The sequence below is a fragment of the Muntiacus reevesi genome, chromosome 2, assembly GCF_963930625.1.
Source record: "Muntiacus reevesi chromosome 2, mMunRee1.1, whole genome shotgun sequence".
In the NCBI taxonomy this organism is placed as follows: domain Eukaryota; kingdom Metazoa; phylum Chordata; class Mammalia; order Artiodactyla; family Cervidae; genus Muntiacus; species Muntiacus reevesi.
Window position 1 is genome coordinate 84,863,705 of NC_089250.1, and position 22,391 is coordinate 84,886,095.

At 38.4% G+C, this 22,391-nt stretch overlaps 1 protein-coding gene across 3 annotated transcripts in view; it reads left to right on the forward strand.

The window, feature by feature from the left end:
• Positions 1-11,331: 11,331 nt before the first annotated feature.
• The window catches only part of HEATR1 (HEAT repeat containing 1), a 47,452-nt gene continuing 36,392 nt past the window's right edge, over positions 11,332-22,391 (forward strand). Inside the window, exons 1-12 of one of the 3 annotated variants that reach the window (XM_065922246.1) lie at positions 11,374-11,438; positions 11,580-11,659; positions 11,752-11,912; positions 12,436-12,652; positions 14,532-14,673; positions 16,162-16,263; positions 16,685-16,825; positions 17,778-17,989; positions 18,148-18,281; positions 20,053-20,155; positions 21,268-21,378; positions 21,795-21,912. In XM_065922246.1, coding sequence (XP_065778318.1) covers positions 11,771-11,912; positions 12,436-12,652; positions 14,532-14,673; positions 16,162-16,263; positions 16,685-16,825; positions 17,778-17,989; positions 18,148-18,281; positions 20,053-20,155; positions 21,268-21,378; positions 21,795-21,912 — 1,422 coding nt within the window. In that variant the 5' untranslated portion in view covers positions 11,374-11,438; positions 11,580-11,659; positions 11,752-11,770. Of the gene's footprint in view, positions 11,452-11,579; positions 11,660-11,751; positions 11,913-12,435; positions 12,653-14,531; positions 14,674-16,161; positions 16,264-16,684; positions 16,826-17,777; positions 17,990-18,147; positions 18,282-20,052; positions 20,156-21,267; positions 21,379-21,794; positions 21,913-22,391 lie in introns of all 3 variants that reach the window. The other 2 variants (XM_065922245.1, XM_065922247.1) reach the window with 2 other exon arrangements.

Sequence of the window (22,391 nt, forward strand, 5' to 3'; positions counted from 1 at the left end):
TCCATTTTTCAATTGATCTTTGATTATTTTTGTTTTAAACTGTTAAGCTATATGCTTATATTTAAAATCTATACTTGTGATTAACTGTACATTTAATTATATGTAACTTTACTTTTTAGAATCCACCATTCCACATAATAAAGTGACAACCGTCTCGTTTACAGCTGTGGCATATTGGATGGCTACAGACTTAACAGAAATGAAATTAGAAAGTTAATGGATATAAACATATTTTGAATTCCTGCTGCATATTTCCAAATTGCGTCTAAAACGGTGATACCGATTTATAGTATCACTTGTAATGCATCAAAATATAAATTAACATCTGCTTTTTCCAGGAATAAACATTACTTTGTAGAAAATTTAGTAGGTATATGGAACATTAGTTCAGTAGGTATATGGTACATATTTAGTAGGTATATGGTATATTAATCTAATCTACGTTCCTAGAGTTGAACATTTTCCTGTAAATTTGATAATTGGACTTTGTACATGTGAATCATTTGTTTATATTTTTTGGCCATTTTTCTATTGAACTCTGTTTTTCTCATTATTATTATGAGCTGTGTGTTAAAAGCATACATATATACATATTTTATCCTTTTATTTTCTGTATTTGTTGTTTTTTCACTCTGTTGCTTGTTTTTTAAAAGACGTTTAGTTTGTTTACCCATTATTTTCAAAAGCAGAAGATACTTAAATTTGCCATTTATATGTAGTTATATCTGCTGAACATTTCCTCGATAATTGTTTTCTGAAATGTCTAGAAAGTCTTCTCTAACATCATTCCCCATATTGATAAAAATGCAGCTCCATTATTTTCCGGGTTTTCTATTACTTGTTTTAATATAAATTTTCAGCATTTGATTATGATGAGACTCGGTGTTGTTTTCATCATGTTCATTGTGTGGGTGTTTATTGAGCTTCCTGGATCTATGGACGATCATTCTTCATAAATTTGGAAAATGTCCAGTGATCGCCTCTTCAAATATTTTTTCTGCCTGCCCCATTTCTTTAGGGATTCAAATTACAAACACGTTAGTCCACTTGAAATTGTTCCATAGTTTACTGATGTTTTGTTCATTAAACAAACAAAAAACCCTCTTTTCTCTGGATGTTTCATTCTGATTCCTTTCTATTGCTCTGCTTTCAAGTTCTTTTCTTCTGTGATACCGGTGTGTGTGCTCAGTTGCTCATTCACGGCCTATTCTTTGCAACCCCATGGACTGTAGCCCACCAAGCTCCTCTGTCCATGGGATTTCCCAAGCAAGAATGGGAAGTGGGTTGCCATTTCCTCCTCCAGGGGATCTTCCCGACCCAGGGATCGAACACACGTCTCCTGCTTCTCCTGCACTGACAGATGGATTCTTTACTGTGTCACCCGGGAAGCCCGCTGTAGTATTTGCTTTGTCATTATTCCCATGGGGTGTTTTTTTCATCTCACACATTGTAGTTTCTTTCTCACTGGTGAAGTGACTGAGATGACAGCCTCATGATTGGATAGAATTTCATTCCTGGTCATGTGTGAATACAGGTATTGTCCCCTCTGATTTTTTCAGACTGTTCTTTCCTCAGCTTGAGGTCGCTCCCTTACCAGCAAGTGCCGACCGTTACTCGAGGGGGCCCTCTGCAGGTCTCCAGAGCCTTCTCTCAGGTTCTCTCTTCATACTCTGCTACAAATTTCAGCCGCCTCGTCCTCCCTGGACTCTTAGGTCCATTTCTTCAGCGCAGAGGGTTCATCCTGCTCGGCCTGGGTTTCCTCTTCTTGGGCCGTGGCCAGGAGACTCACCCAAGGTGCTAAACTGGGGCAACCACGGGGCAAACCTTGCTTATTTCATTTCTTTCTAGGATCGTTGACAACTTAGTTGCCTGATGTACAGTGTCTTGAAAAGCATTGTTTCGTGTATTTGTCCACGTTTTGGTTGTTTCCAGTGGGAGTGTAAATACCTTACCTGTTATTCCATGCTGTTCAGAACTATAATTTCTTTAGGTATCTGGAGTCCCTTCTTGCATTTTGATTTTTTTTTTTTTACTCCATTCAAAGTATTTACCCCAACACCAATTAGTGAAAATTTTCTCCCCTGATTGTTTTGATACTTACATTGTACTACTTTAAATGCTTACTAAAATTGGGTTTATTTCTTGATTAGCTAACTCTTTGGGTAATGGTGGTGGTGGCAGTGGTGGCTTAGTCACTAAGTCCTGTCCAACTGTTTTGTGACCCCATAGACTATAGCCAGGCTCCTCCGTCCATGGGATTTCCCAGGCAAGAATACTGGAGTGGGTTGCCAGACCCTCCTCCAAGGGATCGTCCCAACCCAGGGATCGAACCCACGTCTCCTGCATCTCCTGTATCACAGGCAGGTTCTTAACCACTGAGCCACCTGGGAAACCCAGCTCTTTGGGTACTGAGGATCTATTTGTCTACTTTTCCCCCAGAGCTATATTCTTTTACTGGCAGCTGCTTTGTCATATATTTTTAATACATGATAATGCTAATCTTCCCTATTATACTTTTCCATTAAGTGTTCCTCTGAGAATTTTTAAGGTGTATTCTTTTATATCAATTTAAGAAACATTTTGTCAAATCTGGGATTTTTTTCTTAAGACTGAATTAAACATGGATATTAACTCGGAGATGGCACACAGACATTTTATATAATATTTGTCTTCCTATCCAGGAGCATAATATAGCTATCAACCTTCTCCATTCATTCATTTTATTTTTCTAATGGGTTTTATAGTTTCTTCTCAAAGACTTTATACATTTTTCTCTCAGGTACATTTATGTGTGTGTTTTGCTATTGGAAATTGGTCTTTATTTTCTCAGTTTGTTTTCTTGAAATTACAGATAAAATGTTCTAGACATCACATGTATGTTTGTATGTGTATATATATTTGCTATGATTTAATGTCCTATATTCTATACTATATCCAATTGTTTTCAGAACTGAATCCTTGACTTTTCTAGTATATAATCATATCACTAGGAAATACTTTTTTTGTCACTTTATTTACACTTTAATAACTCCATAAAATTAGACTGACTTACTGGGTCATGAAGCTAGCTACAACATAGTTATACAACAAGAAATATTAGTCTGGATCCCAAATAGAACTGAAAATAAATTGAAATCTTCATAGAAGTCTTTTAAAAATAGCAAAGGAAGAATTCAAATGTAATACAAATCAAATAAATTGTAGTTTTTTTTTCTGTTTACCTCTAATCTGCCTAATATGTCATGCAGAGAACTGATCTTCTCTTCAATTTATCCCCCAAACTGCTCTCTCTGCCCCAAGTTCTTCTTCAAATTCGACTCACATAGAACCAAGTCCTTCCCCCCACCCCCACTCCCACCCAAAGTTTTCTGATAACTATTTATTTCACTTTGCTGGCTTTCCTGGTTCTCTACTTCACCATTACTCTAATAAACAAAAAATCTTTCCAGTGGCAAATATTTAATGGAATTTAACTTAGGATGGGGTGGGAGTGAGGGGACTCAGGCCAACCACACCTATCATTTAGGGTACTTATTAAACAGATGATTGTGAATGCTTCTCATTAGGTAAGAAAATATAAACATTTAGAAGTCCCATTGCTTTCCAAATAATGTTTTAAGACATTATTTTTATAAAAATCTTAATTTATGTGGAAGATTTAATGAACCAATTTTTATCATTGTACATCACATTCAAACCTTAAATTTGAATAGTGGAGATACAGCTGAATTCACTCTGGGGGCACCTGGAGATACAGCTTTAAGGTACCTGGAGATACAGCTAAATTCATTCTGGGGTCAGAAAAATGCTCTGGTGCTATCTGCTGGTTGTTAAAGATATAGCAGGTATTTGCTGTGGTTTGATTTCCAATTTTTTTTTTTTTTTCCAACTTTCTACCAGTGCCTTTCAAAATAACCAGAAAAAAATAGTTGTAATTTTGGGTGACAAGACCACAAGTGCTCAGCTTCATAATAATGTATATGACTTTGTACAGGACACAACATGACGAAACAAATTCTTAACTTCTCAGTTCTCATTGAACCAGTCATCTATTTGTTGGCACTTGGCTAACGTATAGATTTCACATGCTGCATTTACAGTGTTAATTATGTACATCTTATTTTGTTTCTCATCAGTAGATACATTTTGAAGGAGACAGTATGCTATCAGTCGTAATATATGGTGAGAATAATCTGCTAATAATACAATTTTGAATTTTCTGAATAACTTTCTTTTATTTATAGTTAGAATAATTCTAAGTTATTCCTGTAACAATGCTACTCTTACTTACTTGCATTCTGATACACACTTCTTGAACAGGAAGGAGATAGGGCTAGAGCTTACACGCTTTTACATTCGTTAATAAATATTTACTGGCAAGCATATGCTAGGCATTTTACTTTGGAGCAGTGATTCAGTCACAACCTTGAGAAAGTCCTGTCTTCAACAGCACCCTTGGACCAGCCTAAGGTCTGCACATCAGTTTAGTTCATTTCAGTCACTCAGTCCGACTTTTTGCGGCCCCATGGACTGCAGCACACCAGGCTTCCCTGTCCATCTCCAACTCCCACAGCTTACTCAAACTCAAACTTACTCAAACTCGGTAATGCCATCCAACCATCTCCTCCCCTATCATCCCCTTCTCCTGCCTTCAGTCTTTCCCAGCATCAGGGTCTTTTCCAATGGGTCAGTTCTTTGCATCAGGTGGCCAAAGTATTGGAGTTTCAGCATCGGTCCCTCCATTGAATATTCAGGACTGATTTCCTTTAGGATGAACCGGTTGGATCTCCTTGCAGTCCAAGGGACTCTCAAGAATCTTCTCCAACACCACAGTTCAAAAGCATCAATTCTTTAGCACTCAGCTTTCTTTATAGTCCAACTCTCACATCCATACATGACTACTGGAAAAATTCTAGCTATGACTAGACAGACCTTTGTCAACAAAATAATGTCTCTGCTTTTCAATATGCTGTATAGGTTGGTCACAGCTTTTCTTCCAAGGAGCAAGTGTCTTTTAATTTCATGGCTCTAGTCACCATCTGCAGTGATTTTGGAACCCAAGAAAATAAAGTCTGTCACTGTTTCAATTGTTTCCCCATCTATTTGCCATGAAGTGATGGGACCAGATGCCATGATCTTTTTTTAATGTTGAGTTTTAAGCCAGGTTTTTCACTCTCCTCTTTCACTTTAGTCAAAAGGCTCTTTAGCTCCTCTTTGCTTTCTGCCATAAGGGCAGTGTCATCTGCATATCTGAGGTTATTGCTATTTCTCCTGGCAACCTTAATTCCAGCTTGTGCTTCATCCACTAGCATTCATTCAGCCTGGCATTTCGCATGATGTACTCCACCTAGAAGTTAAATAAGCAGGGTGACAATATACAGTCTTGACACACCAGTCTGTTGTTCCATGTCTGGTTCTATCTGTTGCTTCTTGACCTGCATACAGATTTCTCAGGAGGTAGGTAAAGTGGTCTGGTGTTCCCATCTCGTGAAGAATTTTCCACAGTTTGTTGTGATCCACACAGTCAAAGGTTTTGACATAGTCAATAAAGCAGATGTTTTTCTGGAACTCTCTTGCTTTTTCTATGATCCAACATGTGTTGGCAATTTGATCTCTGGTTCCTCTGCCTTTTCTAAATCCAAATTGAACACCTGGAAGTTCTCAGTTCACATACTGTTGAAACCTGCCTTGGAGAACTTTGAGCATTACTTTGCTAGCATGTGAGATGAGTGCAATTGTGCAGTAGTTTGAATATTCATTGGCATTGCCTTTCTTTGGGATTGGAATGAAAATTGTCCTTTTCCAGTCCTGTGGTAACTGCTGAATTTTCCAAATTTGCTGGCATATTGAGTGCAGCACTTTCACAGCATCATCTTTTGGGATTTGAAATAACTCAGCTTGAATTCCATGACCTCCACTAGTTTTGTTTGCAGTGATGCTTCCTAAGGCTCACTTTGCACTCCAGGCTGTCTGGCTCTAGGTGTGTGAGCACACCATCGTTGTTATCTGGGTCATTAAGATCTTTTTTGTACATTTCTTCTGTGTGTTCTTGCCACCTTGTATTAATATCTCCTGCTTCTGTTAGGTCCTACAAACTGCAGAACAATTATACCAAAAAAATTCTAGCACTGTTAAGAAAGTTCTAGGACCCACAACAGATTTCCCAACCTCGGGATCCAGCAAAAGACAGAACCCGCCAGGGAATTTGACTTTGGAGGCCAGTGGGATTTGATTACAGAACTTCCAGAGGACTGGGGAAACAGACTCTTGGAGGGCACAAACAAAACCTTGTGCACACCAGGAGCCAGGAGATAAACAGTGTCCCCACAGGAGACTGAGCCAGATTTGCCTGTGAGTGTCCAGGAATCTCCAGCAGAAGCATGGGCCAACAGTGGCTCAGGGTCACTGAATACAAAAGTGTGTGTACAATTCCTTTTGAAGGAGATCACCATTACCTTCATTACCCCTACTGTAGGGGCCTACTGTAGGCCTCAGACCAAACATCAAGGAGGGAACACAGTCCCACCCATCAACAGAAAATTGGATTAAAAATTTACTGACCATGGCCCTGCCCTTCAGAACAAGACCCAGTTTCCCCTACAGTCAATCTCTACCATCAGGAAGCTACCATAAGCCTCTTATCCTTCTCCATCAGAGGGCAGACAGAATGAAAACCACAGTCAAAGAAAACTAACCAAACTGATCACATGGACCACAGCCTTGTCCAATTCAATGAAACTATGAGCCATGCTGTGTAGGGCCACCCAAGATAGATGGGTCATAGTGGAGAGTTCTGACAAAACGTGGTCTATTGGAGAAGGGAATGGCAAACCACGTCAGTATTCTTACCTTGAGAACCCTGTAAACAGTATGAAAAGGCAAAAAGATACGACACTGAAAGATGAATTCCCCAAGGTCTGCACATGAACATCACAAATACATGAGAAATTTGTTTCAAAATGTAGAAGTCTGGCCTTCAGAAGCTGCCATCTAGCACTGCTGTGGCACGTTCCGTAACTCTGAATCTCCAGTCTTTGATTTATATACTTAAGCTTCAGGAAAACAGTTTCTCACCCTGTGTTCTCAAATAAAAGACAAACTTGTCTGAATGTTCTGAAGGTTTGTGGATTGTACTGTTTCTGGACACAGCTTTAGCACACGGGGAAGATTCAAATCCAGAAGTGCTTAAGTAAGAGAAAGACAAATTGATGAACTTGTCACACTTTTCCTTTTAGACTGCATGTACATATTAGATTTTTGCATAGAAAAGTATAAAGTATTATTTCTAAATAGTTCCAAACATGCAATTTCTTGTTTCCTTTTGTTTTCCAATTTACAGTTCTGGAGGTACTCATGAACTACTGTACTACATATTCTCAACAATTGGATGTGGTAACTAAAGATCCTTTAACAGCATTAAAAAATTCATATGACCCTTAAATTTGAATATAGGTAGATATACATAACAGCTTCCCTGGTGTGCCTGCAATGTGGGAAAACCGGGTTCAATCCCTGGTTGGGGAAGATCCCTTGGAGAAGGGAATGGCTATCCACTCCAGTATTTTTGCCTTGTGAATCCCAAGGACAGGGGAGCCTGGCAGGCTACAGTCCATGGGGTTGCAAAGAGTTGTATATGACTGAGTGACTAACACAGATATAAGTATAGCATGAATGAAAGGGAATACTGATTTTTCCTTTTTTTGACAGAGGGGATGTAGTAGGATATTGATTCTCTACACTGGCAACTAGATAGACATGGAATGACAAATTTGTGAATAACTTTTATGAAAAGTTTATTATAATAAGGTAATAATATTTTCCAAAAATAAAAATTAGCTTTATTTAATTTTATTTAAAATGTTGACATTATAACCTGTGCTTTTACCTTGTTGAGGATAATTTTTTTGAAGACATTGAGAATAAGTGAAAAATATAATGTACGGATTTTTTACATAATTTATATTTTTATGAAATACATTCAAATTTTGTACACTTTGAATGTAATTAAATTTTCTCTTTTAATCTTTTCAATCATTTTTGTCAATAGGACACAATTTGTGAAAGTCTGAATTAAACAACATAATTGGTAATTATGCTGACATGAAGGCAAAATTCTATGGGCTAAATATATAGGAAATCTATTAACTCTCAATCAATATTGTATCCAGTATGTGCATGTGTGCATGCTTAGTCACTCAGTTGTGTCCAACTCTTTGCAACTCCATGGACTGTAGCCCACCAGGCTCCTCTGTCCATGGGATTTCCCAGGTAAGAATACTGGAGTGGGTAGCCATTTTCCTCCTCCAGGGGATATTCGCAAACCAGAGATTGATCCTGCCTTTCCTATATTGCAGGCAGATTTTTTACCGCTGGGTCACCAGAGAAGTCCATATTGTATCCAGACAGGTATGATAATAATTAAATGCTGTCATCTTTTGTATTTTGCTGTCTTTCAGTCAAATGAAAATATTTTTGTTTTGTCATTATACTTGTTTGTTTTTTTTTTTTGTCAAAGTTAAAGGTTATACCATATCTGAGGTTACAGCGTGTTAGGTTGATTTATATCTCTTAAGTATTTTAGACTGACAGCTGCGTCTCCATCAGCAGCTTTGCCTTAGTACCAGAATCTTAGGGATGGGCTCCATGCCAGTGTGAAGACAGTATTCTGTGAGTAGATACAAGAAATAAATAGGTAAGCAAACAAATCAGATCATTCCAGGTAGTGGCAACTTTGTGAAGAAAATACAAACTTGGTATACTTGATAGGCAGAAAAGAGCCTTGCTGTGACTGGAGTGAACATCAAGATTGATCCTGTCTAGGTTATTTCCTGAAGGAAATGGCAACCTACTCCAGTACTCTTGCCTGGAAAATTCCATGGATGGTGGAGCCTGGTAGGCTACAGTCCATGGGATTGCAAAAAATCGGACACGACTGAGCAACTTCACTGAGGGTATTTCCAATTTATCAAGACTGGAAATTCAGGTCTTGGCTTAAATGTTCCCTCCTCAGAGGGTCCTTCTCCAACCACTCAAATTAATGATGCCCTGTCTGTTTTACCCCTATCCTATGGCTTTTTATTATTGCCAGCAGAACTTTTCCTACATTACCTGATGTTTTTCTGATTTATCTATTTGCCTTTTACCTGTCACTTCCTGGTGGGATGTAAATTCCACAGGAGCAGAGAACTTAACCTGTCTTGTCCACACTGTATGCCTAGCTTGGTATAAAGTGGGGAATGAAAGTATCTGTGCTCTGGAGTAAAGAAGAATGGGATGAGGGAGGGCTTTTACAAGTCCTTTAAAAAAGAGCTCATTTATTCAAGTCACTCTTACAAAGTTGTTTTTTTGGGGGGGTTAGAGTCCTTGCCATGAATAGTGATTGAAATAAGCAGCAGAATAGATCACTCTGCCATGTGACATCTCCCATCAAATGAAAGAATGAATGGTTAATACACCACGTCTGAAAACAATGCTTACCCTTGCATCAAGAAATACATATCACTATGGCTAAAATTTCAGATTTAATGAGTGTAAAATGGCAAAATGCAGTAAAAGGGTTATTACGAGAAATTGCAGAGTAACAGATGATCTATGACCAATATTTTGAATTCAAGTAGCAACAGAAAAGAAGTTTGCTCTAGTCCTCAGCTGAATAATCATAGCAGGAGATAAGTTTATAATCACAAAAACTGAGGAGGCAGTTATCAGACAACAATCAGGAATATATCCAAACAATTCTTTTAAAATGGAGAAAAATACACAGTTCAAGGTCACAGCATGTTTTTTAAAAGATATTATATTTATGAATCTCTCACTTGTTCTTTTTACTTTTCTAGTTTACTTAAAATTTTTTTTTCTTCTCATTTACTTCTAAAGTAAAATTCAGCACAGTACCGTATACCATTGGAACTAATATAAACATGATTGAACCAAACATTTGTGGTATCTTTGTTTATTTGCACTTTGATGAGGCTTGTAAAAACATGAGAATTTTTTAAAGCCAAAAAACAGTATCTGATTAAAGACAATAATTTGGGAACACTGGTGGGGGAGCTTTTCACTTCTCACTATTTTCATTTCTCCCAAAGGTGATGTAAAGAACAACAAAAATTCCTTTGAGAGATCTGTTTTTAAGGATCAAAGAGATATCCCTGGAACTTAAAAGAACCACATCATTCTCTGCAAGGCGAACAACACCCCATGCAAAAGATCATTAGCTATCTCTAGAAGTAACTGAGAAGTTTTTTGGTTGTTGCAGATGCTGTTAAGACAAAACAAAAGTAAAAGGTTGTGTTCACAAAGAGATCTACATGGAGTAGAGAAGGGAGCCCCTCAAACTATAACTCTGTTTCCAACAATTCAAGAATAGAAGACTGACACCCTGGCATCAAAAAGACCTCCACGTCCTAAGAGAAACAAATGCACCCAAGAAATACAGGTAGGATGTCCGATCTCACGCCCGCATCCTGTGCAGCCTCTTGGAGTGGCCAGTTCACTCAATCTGGGCACATCCCCTTGCTTTGGGAACAGGCTGTGGTATACTCATGTGGAACTCTCTTCAGCAACACCAACTTGTAGTGATACTAAGATGCCCAGTTGTTACCTGGGGCCAGGAGTCGGGGGCGGGGGGTAACACAGCAAAGGGATCAGAGGGAACTTTGGGGGGCAACGGAAACTTTCTATGTCTTGAATGGACAGATAGTGATACGCACTTAATCCTTTGTTAAAACTCATCGAATTGCTAAACTGAATTGTGCGATGTAGTTTGTAAATTGTATTTCACCAGGGTTAGTGAAAAAAAAAAAAAACAACAAATCACGCAGGGCGTGTACTCCAGAAATACAGTGGCTGGCCCCAAGTTTCAGAATAGTGGTAGCCAGTATTTATTTGCAGAGCGGCTCGCCCTGCGATCAGTAGGTCATCTGATGAAACTCTCAGCCTGTTTTCATTTTATAGAGGAGATACCGAACTCCGAGAGACGAGAATTCAGTGCAGCTCACACAGCCCAAAGACCCTAGAGCGGGTATATTAACCCGGGCTGCGACGGCATGGCTCAGTTTTAACCACTGCGCCATGCTGCCGGTACGTAGTAAAAATCTCGATAAGTATGTTGAATGAAGGATTCCTGCTACGGAACGTCAAAGCTCACAAAATGCCCAGTCAGAAACTGAAACTCAACAGCGAGCCAAGCACAGACCGCAAGCCTCCAACAGACCAGGACCGCGCGGCGGAGGGGCGGGGCTTCGCCGCCTGGGGGCGGAGTCGTCGTTTCGCTTTCCGGCAAGCTTGTACCTCTTCTCTTGCCGTAGTACCTGAAACCGGAAGTTCGCGCGAGGCGGCCTCTACAGTTCCGGCCGAGAGCTGGACTTCTTGGTACCCATGTGGGAGCTGCTGTGAAGACTCACTGGTTTCTGAGTCCTGCCCAAAGTCGAGCTCGGGTGAGCAGGGGCTGTGAGTCGGGGCGATGTGGAGGGGTGGGTTAGGTGTCCTCGAGTTTTCGAGTCTCCGCGGAGTTGGAGCTGAGAAACGCTTGGCGCGGCCCTCGGGGATGTCATTAGCTATTAGTGCTGTTCTTTTAGGGTTTGCACGTTTGGCGTCTGGGGGTTCCTGGGCAGCAGGTGATGTCCGCAGCCTGGCTGAGTGCGGAGGAAAGTTGCTTGTACGTGAGACATTTGCTGTTTGCCGTTTCGCCGTCTTACAGTTTTGTAGAGGGTTCTCACGGTGGATCTGCTTCTTAACCTGTGTTTTTAGAAGTCTGCCAACGTGAAAGATGACGTCCTTAGCCCAGCAGCTCCAACGGCTCGCCCTTCCTCAGAGTGACGCCAGTCTTTTATCTAGAAATGAAGTTGCCTCTTTGTTGTTTGACCCCAAGGAAGCGGGCACCATCGACAGAGACACCCTCTTTGCCATTGGTGAGCTGCCCTTTAACTTAGAAAAATCCCTGGGAAGCGGGTGTTACCCGGCTGTTGCTGTGTTTTCTGACCCGCTCTCTTGGCGGTTTGTATTTTGCTAACTCGACTTACGTTGTTAGGGAAAGAGAATGGCAAATAACTACGCTCTAGATGCTTAAAATGTGTATTGGTAGCGGTATCTGAATTTCACACCAAGGTTGGGGGGAGTCATCTAAGGTGTAGAAAGGAAGAGGCTGGAAGCAGTTGTTGGGGGATCAGGGAGGGGTCTTCCAAGGACTGGCTTAGTTACTGTACTGAAATTGTATTGGAAAAAAAGAAAAAAGGCTCCCTGCCTCGAGGTACTTTTTCTTCTCCTTGGTGAGATGAAATTTATTTTCTATGTTGGATAGAAATCTATGTTTGGGACTGTATTACAGATTATTCTAAAAGAATAGAGAGAGTATTAGAGAAAACTTCAACTGTAAAAGAAGGGTGAGGCGAGTTTACTTGCAAAGAATTGTTAAATCAACTGGAGTTTTCCTAGGATGCACTGGCCTGGAAGAGCTGCTTGGAATTGATCCTTCCTTTGAGCGATTTGAAGCACCGTTGTTCAGCCAGCTAGCAAAAACCTTGGAGCGCAGCGTTCAGACCAGAGCAGTGAACAAACAGCTGGATGAAAACATTTCATTGTTTCTTATTCACTTGTCCCCTTACTTCCTGCTGAAGCCGGCACAGAAGTGTCTGGAGTGGTTGATCCACAGGTAGCAAATGAAATTACAGAAATAACTATGGGATGATAACATTGATGTTTTTAAGTAATGAGAACATTTATTAATTTAAGTATTGAGATAAACACGGTTTGTTTTGGGTGAGATAAGCATGCCCTTCTATGTTGAACTCATTTTTATTGATAGTGAAAAGTAAAACTACTTTTTAGAAGATCTTGAGTAAATAGTCTAACCTCATTGGTTCTAAGGGGCTTATGTCACTTCGCTATTACAAATTGCTTTTGCATATTTGGGGCAAAGAGTGTTATTGAACTTCTTGCCAAAATAACAAAAATGGTAGTTTGGGAAAAGAATAATTTATTCTTTAAAATACCGTAACTTAAGAAAAACAAACAAAAAAAGAAAAACAGTAATAGCTAATGTGTATGGAACACTTTACACCAGGCCTGATGGTAAGCACTTTGTATGCCTTATCAGTGCTTACAGCATTCCTGTGGGTGAGGTGGTGCTTTTATTTCCATTATACAATTGAGAAAACAGTTGTATAGAAAGTTAAGTTGGTGTAGAAAGTTAAGTTGGCAGAGTCACATGACTAGTAAGCAGCAATATAAATTTGTTTCCAAGGTCTGATCTTTCATCTCCTTTTGAAATTGTCTAAGTTTACTCAGTTTATTTTCTCATTTATTTACATCATATTGGTATCACACCATAGTTTACACATTTTTTTTTTTCTTATGTATGTTTTAAAAGTAGAAAGACTTCCAATTCATTAACTGGAGGCATGGGGGTAAGGGAGGCCAGTGAGTCATTGAGAAAACATAGTTTAACCTGGGTCTTCTGATTATCACATCATTAGATTCTTCAGACAAAAAAAGAATCAAATTTGTACTATTTCTCTCTGTCTTCTAGCATTTAATTTCCCCCAAATAGATCATTATTGTAAGGAGTACTTTTTGCCTTTGGTTTTGCATTTATTTATTCATGTGACTTATTTAGCAAACATTAAATTCAATACAAGGATAAATGTGCTGCCCTTTCTTAAACCATTGTGAAATGAATGCCACAGTAAGGGTGTATACAAGGTTTTGGGAGTGTGTGGTGCTGCCTAAAGTAGTTGAAGAAGGCTTCATGGAGGAAGTGAAGACTAGTCACTAGTCTTGGCTAGTCCTAATACCCTATTAGAGAACTAATAAAAGGCAAGAGGTGTGGTGCTATAAGAGAGAAGGGATAGGAGAGCTTCGACAGACAGAGGGATCACTTGGCTGGGAGAATTAATAAAAACATCTCAAGAAAGAAACCTGGAAGGGATTTAAATCTTAAAGGCTAGAAAGGATTTAATGAATCTGACAGAATTAATACATCTATCTTATGTTAACAGGTGGCATGACCAATACCAAGTTTTGTAAAGTTCATGGACAAATTAAATAGGCTTGTAATTTCATAATTTTTTTTTTATTCAAAGAAGGTAATATGATTTTCTTTGTAATTAGTCTTCTGGTTTTAGGATGATGATATTAATAGTTAGGTAAACTGAGGAAACAGCTGTGGAAGGTGAACTTTGGAGAACAGAGAGCAATTGAGTGTTACCTAGTTGACCCAGTTTGCTTTTCTGTTGGTTTGACTGCAGTGATCCCAAAATTATGTTAATGTAATAAATGGGTTTTTTAAAAAGTTGAGAAAAAGTGAATGGATGTCAATTTTGATATTGAATATTTAAAAATATTTCTGCATAAGAATTGGCCAACCCTATTGAATACTTTAATGCCTGTGCTTTAAGTGTGCTATACCTTGCTTCTCGATTTATCGTTGTTTTAAGTGGATTTAGGTCACTGGTGTACCATTTGGGCACATAAGGAAATATATGCTTGTAAGTTTTGTATCAGTTTGAATTGTTTGCTTCTTCTTTCTCCAGGTTCCATATCCATCTTTATAATCAAGATAGCCTCATTGCTTGTGTTCTGCCATACCATGAGACAAGAATATTTGTGCGGGTTATACAGCTTCTAAAAATTAATAATTCAAAGCACAAATGGTTCTGGTTATTGCCAATTAAGGTATGATTGTTGAATGATATGTATCTGTATTAATTGCAAGCCTTCATAAAAGGTATTATTAGGAAAAATTAAAGCCATTGGTGTTCCTAAGAGTACACCAAGTATTACCTCCATCACTTTTATTTCCTAGCTTCCATTTGAAACTATTATGAATAATAGCTGGCTTTTTTGGGGCACGTAATAGTAGGATAGGCAGTTTGTGTTTTGTTATCTTTGATTCTCACAAAAAAACTTACAGATGAGTACAGGCTTAGAGTATTAAGTTACTCACCAAAGTTCAAGCAGCTCTAAAGTGGCAGAGTTGAGATTTGAATCTAGATCTGATTCTAGAGCTTGTCTTTCCATGATACTGTGCTGTCTGGCATTTAGAATTTTGGAAGTGAAAAGCTTAAAAAAAGTTAGGTGAGGAAAAGCATAAAATACTTAGAAAAAGTAAAAAAAAAAAAAAATGAAGGACTTCAGGAAATTAGTATTGGAAGAAGATGCTAAGAATTAATTTACAGATAAATAATAAGGTGATTGCCTTACAGGAAGGCTCTGGCTGAGATCAGATAGCATGATTTTGTAGGAAAACAACTGACTTGTCTTTACCACCTTGTCTGTAACTATAGTAAAGAAAGTAGATGTATGTTGTTAGCAAGAATTTGATTAAATGTTGAATGGTGATTTGGGCCAGCAGGCGGCAAATGGGATGAAAGTAGGCTAACAGGTTGTGACCATGAAACAAGTAACTCTGGCTGATGACAGGCAGTCCATGATCAGAATTAGTAAAGAGAAAGGAATGGGAATTTTAATTAGAAGAAGAAAAGAATTTGGATGTAAAGCACTTAATCTAAAGAATATTCAGGAAGAGAAGGACAACCTGTAATAAAGCCTATCAAACTTTTACTCAGTATTCATTCTGCTAATAACATTATTTTTTTTCTCTAATCTACACACAGACTTTGCTGTTCTCTAGACACACTTGTTTCAGGTATCCAAACCACACTTACCTATTAAAATTTGCTGCAAATTATCTTTTCATTGATCTATTCAAAATTTATTGAGCACTTACATATGCCATGCACAGTGCTAGGTCATGGGAAGAGCAGTATAAGTTGACTGGGTTTCTAGTCTATTTCTGTTACTAGTGTTATTGTAAAGCAGTGACAAAACCATATCACAGTGACTGAAAAATCAAGTCTAACTGGTAGAGTTACTAAGAATCTGGAGAATCTGGATTTAGATAAATACATATCAAAATGCAACACATGATAAGTAACCATTTTTCACTGAGTACCTCCACACTCATTGCTGGCCCTTCTCTTTTGAATTTCTGAAGTTTGCACAATTTTATATGTTAATCTCTTCTTTACCACCAGTTATAATGGAAGACTGTATTTTGTATTAATGAACTGTAGCAGTTTGAAGCTGTTACTTTGGTAGGTACTTTAATGATGAGTTGATGAATTATCCTTACTAATAGTTGGTTCTTCCTCTCTGTAACAGCGGTCTGGAGTGCCCTTAGCTAAAGGAACTTTGGTTACCCACTGCTACAAAGATCTTGGATTCATGGATTTCATTTGTAGTCTGGTGACAAAATCTGTGAAGGTGAGTAGTACGCTGTTTCATGAACGTGTAATTCCATTAGCATGTTGCTTCCTCGACCTGGAGAAAGCGAATGAGGGCCTTCTGTAGCAGCAGTGGGACTTCGAAGAAGTGCCTTTTGTTAAGTGCTCTCCTCTTGTGGAGCATGTGCAGCTTAATCCATCTTTCACCACCAAAGCTGTTTCTCTACAAAAATAAATTATTGTCTTCCTTGCCAAATACTTTACAGCGACTGTTTAAACAAAGACACAGTCTAAAAATGTCAGGAAGGTTGTTCATTCTTGCCATGTTTAATTGTTTAATATTATATGGTAAAAGTAAAATGTCAGCCTGAAGTAGTTGAGGAGAACTATAAATATTTTCATAATTATATCTCATTAGCTTTTCACTCCTAAATGTGTTTGGTTTGTGGTTTTTGTTCCAGGCTTTTGCTGAGTATCCTGGGAGTTCCACTCAGTTGAGGGTGCTCTTAAGTTTCTATGCATCTACCATCGTGTCTGCTCTTGTGGCTGCCGAGGACTTATCCGACAACGTAGTTGCCAAGCTATTTCCATATATTCAAAAGGTTGGCCCTGCTTATGTGTAAAATAGATTATTTTGTACTGGAAGAAATTTTCTTGCTTTTGAAAATTTCACCTAGGCATAAATGTTTTTACATTGGCAGTTTATTTCAGATGGTTGATGAAATTTAATTTTTAGGTAAAAAATATGACTTCTTAAAAACTTACCAGAGTGGAATCTTAGTTAGGAAGCTCCTTAAGAGTGAACACTGGGGGACTTCCTGGCTGGTCCAGTGGTTGAAATTTGGCCTTCCAATGCAGGGGGTGCAGATTCAGTTCCTGGTCAGGGAGCTAAGATTCCACACGCCTTGTGGCCAAAAATCCCAAAACCTGAAACAGAAGTGATATAGTAACAAATTCAGTAAAGGCTTTAAAAAATGGTCTAAATCAGAAAATCTTTGAGAAAAAAAGGAAAAAGTGAAATTGTTTTTAAAAGAGAATGGATTATAAAATCTCTTGAAGGCAGAGGCTCTCTTTTAATTCTTTTTGTATCGACTTCTGCTTCTTGATGTTTCTTCTACCCAAGTACCTCATAGCCTCCTGCCTTTCCAGGTTCCCCATAGACGAACTGCAAAAGCCCCCCCACCAGGGTCCCCAAGTTATTGTCTTTAATCAGATAGTGTTTTGTTTCTGATGGAAGTCTCCCTTACACAGGTGAACGTTTGCATACAAGAGAGGACTCCTTTGTTCTTTTAGCATGTGTAGTGGATATTTGAGTTGGGAGACCTTCTGAGATCCCTTCTGTCATCCATGAATCTTGTTTATTTCCATGTCCCCTCAGGAAAGGGGGCCAACATCTTGATTTTTCACTTCCAAGGAGTGTTGACTCTCAATGTGCTTTAGGTTGTATTCACCTCTAATTTATGACACTTCCAATTTATCAGAATAAAGTAATATTTTCAGCAGGCTAAAATAACATAGTTTGTCACTTTTCCTTATATTTTAAAAAATATTCAGGGATTGAAATCATCTTTACCAGATTACAGAGCTGCAACGTACATGATAATATGTCAGATTTCCGTGAAAGTGACCATGGAAGAGACCTTCGTTAACTCCTTGGCTTCACAGATTATCAGGACACTGACCAGAATTCCCTCTCTGATCAAGGATGGATTGAGCTGCTTGATAGTGGTCCTTCAGAGACAGAAGCCAGAGAGCCTGGGGAAAAAGTACGTACGATTGAATTGAGAATGATGATAGCTGGAGGTGAATGAAGTTATTTTGAGTACTTTTTTTCATAGGATAAATTTTATGCTATTTAAAAAAATTGCCATTCATTGTCTTCTAACATGTAAAGTCAACATCTTATGTCCTTGCTTCTTCAAAGGCCATTTCCTCACTTGTGTAATGTTCCTGATCTTGTTACACTACTTCACGGGATTTCTGAAAAATACGACATTAGTCCTCTTCTGCGTTACATGCTTCCCCATCTGGTCGTCTCCATGATTAATCAGGTTACAGGTAAATGGTTTTGCTTGTTGTGTCAAAAAACTTACTTTCTCATATTTGATTTTCTTACGATAAAAATCACACCCTGGTTAATATCTTTGAGATATCTAGCGTTTCTGCTGTCCACCTCTTTTTGTGTAATTTGTCTGTTTTTCTGACATGAGAAACGTTTAGGGTGGGGAGCAGGTTGGTTGAAGGGAGAACCTTGTTAGTTGAGTGATACACTCAGTATTTTTTTAAATTAATTTTTATTGAAGTGAAGTTGCTTTGCAATGCTGTGTTAATTTCTGCTGTCCAGCGAAATGAGTCAGTTATAAATGCACCTGTATCCTTTTGGACCCCTCTCAGGTTACCACAGAGCGTTAAGTAGAGTTCCTTATGCTACACAGTAGGTTCTCATTGGTGCTGGTGGTTTGGTTGCTAAGCTGTGTCCGACTCTTGTGACCCTGTGCACTGTAGCCTGTGAGGCTCCTCTGTCCGTGGGGTTCTCCAGGCGAGGATCCTGGAGTGGGTTGCCATTTCCTTCTCCAGGGGATCTTCCAACCTGGGCATCAAACGCGGGTCTCCTGCCCTGCAGGCGGATGATCTGTCAGCTGAGCCTTGAGGGAAGCCCAGGTTCTCATTAGTTCCCTACTTTATACAAAGGACCAGTAGTATGTATAGTCAGTCCCAGTCTCCCTCTTCCTCCCGCCTGCTGCCTTTCCCTCTTGGCATCCATACATGTGTTATCTATATCTGTTTCTCTATTTCTGTTGCAAATAAGATCATCTGTACAATTTTTCTAGATTCCACGTGTATGTGTTAATATACAATATTCATTTTTCAGACTTACTTCACTCTGTGACACTCTGTAGATAGTATTTTTTTTTAATGTGTGTTCTTTTACAGTTTCTACATGAAAAAAGACTGGAATTATTTTAAAACAGTTAAAACACATTATTGAGTCAAACTTTCCCTTTTCATCTAGATATTTAACAAAATTTAGTGATTCCTTTACAATAAATATCTAGTTGCCCAAAAAAGTTTTTCTCCCTTGAGTCATTGAAAATATAAGAAGAAAAATCTCATGTGTGAAAATCCAGATTTAAAAAAAGGCCAGAAGTTAATTAGAAAGTGATTATTGACATTCTATGTTTTTCACCTTTCAATAAGTATGGAAAGACAAGGAAGACATTCTTGGTGCTCTTGCTAAGACATACTAAGAAAGTCGTCTCTAAAGTTATATCCATTTATTGGAAAACAAGGTTTACTTAACCCAATCTCAATTTAAATACAAGTTTCAGAAATACGACTAGCACAAATGAAAGGGTTCATTTCCTGTTCAGATGGTGAGTAATGAAGTCAGGGCCAACATTCAGTCTTACATAATGGAAGATGACAGCTCTGGGTTCAGTAAGGAGGCATTGAGATGAAAGTTTAGACTGTATTCAGATAGTTTATTGAGATGTAGATTCAGGTCCCAGCTTCACTGCTTGTAATGTGGCTTGGGGAAAGACTGTGTTCTTTGGACTTCTGTTTGGTTAATGAGAGAGGCATGATAGTACTTGTTTTTAAAAAATATAGAGGATTTCAAGTAAAGGATAAATGAGGGTAATATATACAAAATGATTTTAAAAGATACAAATGACCAAATAGGTGAATTGAAAATAGGTATAAAGCTGGGTGTGGATATATGTTTTAAAGTTATTCCTATAGAAAGATTTTCTGTTATAAAAAAACCTAATAGTATGCACATGCAAAAACATTTTTCTCCAGTCAATTTTAATTTGTTATGTATGCTAAGGAGAAGAAACGGAAGAGATGGATGGTCAAATCTATAAGAGACTCTTAGAAGCCATACTTACAAATATATCCCTGAAGAACAACTTAGACCATTTGTTGGCTGGGTAAGCTCTTACTTTTGATATGCTTTTGATATTTGTATTTCTGTGGCTTAGTATCCTCCTTCTCAGGGTTGGTTAACAGTTTTCCAGTATCCCTTTATAATGTATTTCTTGCTTTGTCCATGTTCATTTAATTGCAGGCACTTAGTAAAGTGATTGTGGCAACAGAAAAAGAAGTAATTTCTCGTTTGTCTTTAGTGTATATATGGGATCATGCAGAGTTAATAGTGAAGATAAATTTGGGTTATATTATATGTAATTTTGGTTGTTTAAAATTTCCTCGTACTAAATGGACCAAAATGCAAGAAACAATATATCACAGTTGGTAATCAATAAATGTCATTAAGAAACTTAAACCACTAAGTAAAAATAGTTGAGAGTCTCCCGTTTTCTTTTCTTGCTGGAAGGGCAACTTGATACGGTGAAAAGAATGTCGTCATAGTAGTCAAAAAAGTGGAGGTGTTAGTTGCTCAGTCACTCTTTGTGACCGCATGGACTGTAGCCCACCTGGCTCCTCTGTCCATGGGATTCTCCAAGCCAGAGTACTGGAGTGGGTTGCCATTTCCTTCTCCAGGTGATTTCCCGACCCTAGGGATTGAACCTGGGTCTCTTGCAGTGCAGGCAGATTCTTTACCCTCTGAGCCACCAGGGAAGCCCAGACATAAGTTAAATCCTTCCTCCTCTCACCTCCAGGCAGGTGGAGCAGTTAAGTTCTGAAGGGCAGGCTCTGTGGGTCTGGTTTCGTCTTTGTGTATCCTTGGGCACACCTGTCTACAGGGTGTGTCATTTGTGCACCCTGCTCCCAGGTTGTGAATCAAGTGAGTTTAAATATACAAAGTACTGTTGAGAGCTTGGCTGTGGCCTCAGACAGGGACTGAAAACTGCTCCACTTTTTATGATGTAATAGTGCTCACTGAGTATTGCCTCTTGTTGCTGTTCTCGTTTAACCTCAGGCAAATTATGAGACTTCTCAGTCCGAGTTTTTGTATCTGTAAAATTAATCTAACTTTTACCCTGTGGAGGTCTGACAGAGAGAATACATTCTAAAGCACGTAGTACGTAGTAGGTGTTCAATGCATAGTAACTCGCCTGCTGGTATTTGCTTTGCTTTGCAGCCTTCTTTTTGAAGAGTATATTTCATATAGTTCCCAGGACAAAATGGATTCTGATAAAGTATCTTTGCTTAATGAACAGTTTCTTCCACTTATCAGACTTTTAGAAAGCAGGTAAGCTGTGTTGTATGTGTGTGTCTGTGCGCACTTACTAATGTGTACCTCTGGTTTTATAGAGATGATTTACAAGTTACTTAATATAGTGAAAGAATTATAAAGGGATTGTTTTTCTTTTCTACCTTTCAGGGAGGGCCAATTATAGGATTTAAATATATTTGAAATATAAGAGGGAAAAAGGTTGTATGGGGGCTTTGGAGAGTATAATTTTTTATATAGACTGTTGTTGAAATAGTCATAGTAACAAACTTGATCAATGTCATTTGGTTTTACATATTCCGTTTGTCAAAAATTTAAGTTTTAATCTCAGTAATATTAAAAAGTTAGATTTTTTTTTCTTTTATACCTAGATGGTCTGTGTAGTTTAATAACTGTATTAAGAATAATGAACTGACTCTTTGATTTCATCCCAGATACCCCAAAACATTAGATGCTGTATTAGAGGAACGTCTGAAGGAGATTACAGACCTGAAGAAGCAGGAGCTTTTTCACCAGTTTATCTCTCTCTCTACCAGTGGAGGGAAGTACCAGGTAACTTTTTCTTCAGGGGACTTGTGACACGGATATTCATGGGATTATTTGGAGAGCTTGGGAAGGAAATTTGCTCCTTCACTCCTGTTTGAGAAGTTCCATGGAGAGAGAAGATTTACTCAGTTTGCCCTAGTTACAGAGTAAGACTCTGAGGCAGGAATTAAATAATTGCAGAAAGGTACAGTAATTTTTAAATAACTGAACCTGATGCTTATTTCAGGAAAAGTGTTGTTTGTAAATTTTATGTCTAGTGCTCATTAGCAGTCACCAAAAGATAGCCTAACTTAGATTTCTAGAGATCCTTATCTTTCTCCTGTATCTTCACTTCTTAGCACAGCACCCGCCAGCCACATGTGGCTGTTTAAGTCATTGATTAGGAAAAGGGAAATAGATTTTGTTTCATGATTATGTTAGGACTTCAGAAATTTTCTAGGGACAATTTGCCCCAAGTCTTTATGCTAGAAGTTAGATACTTAAAT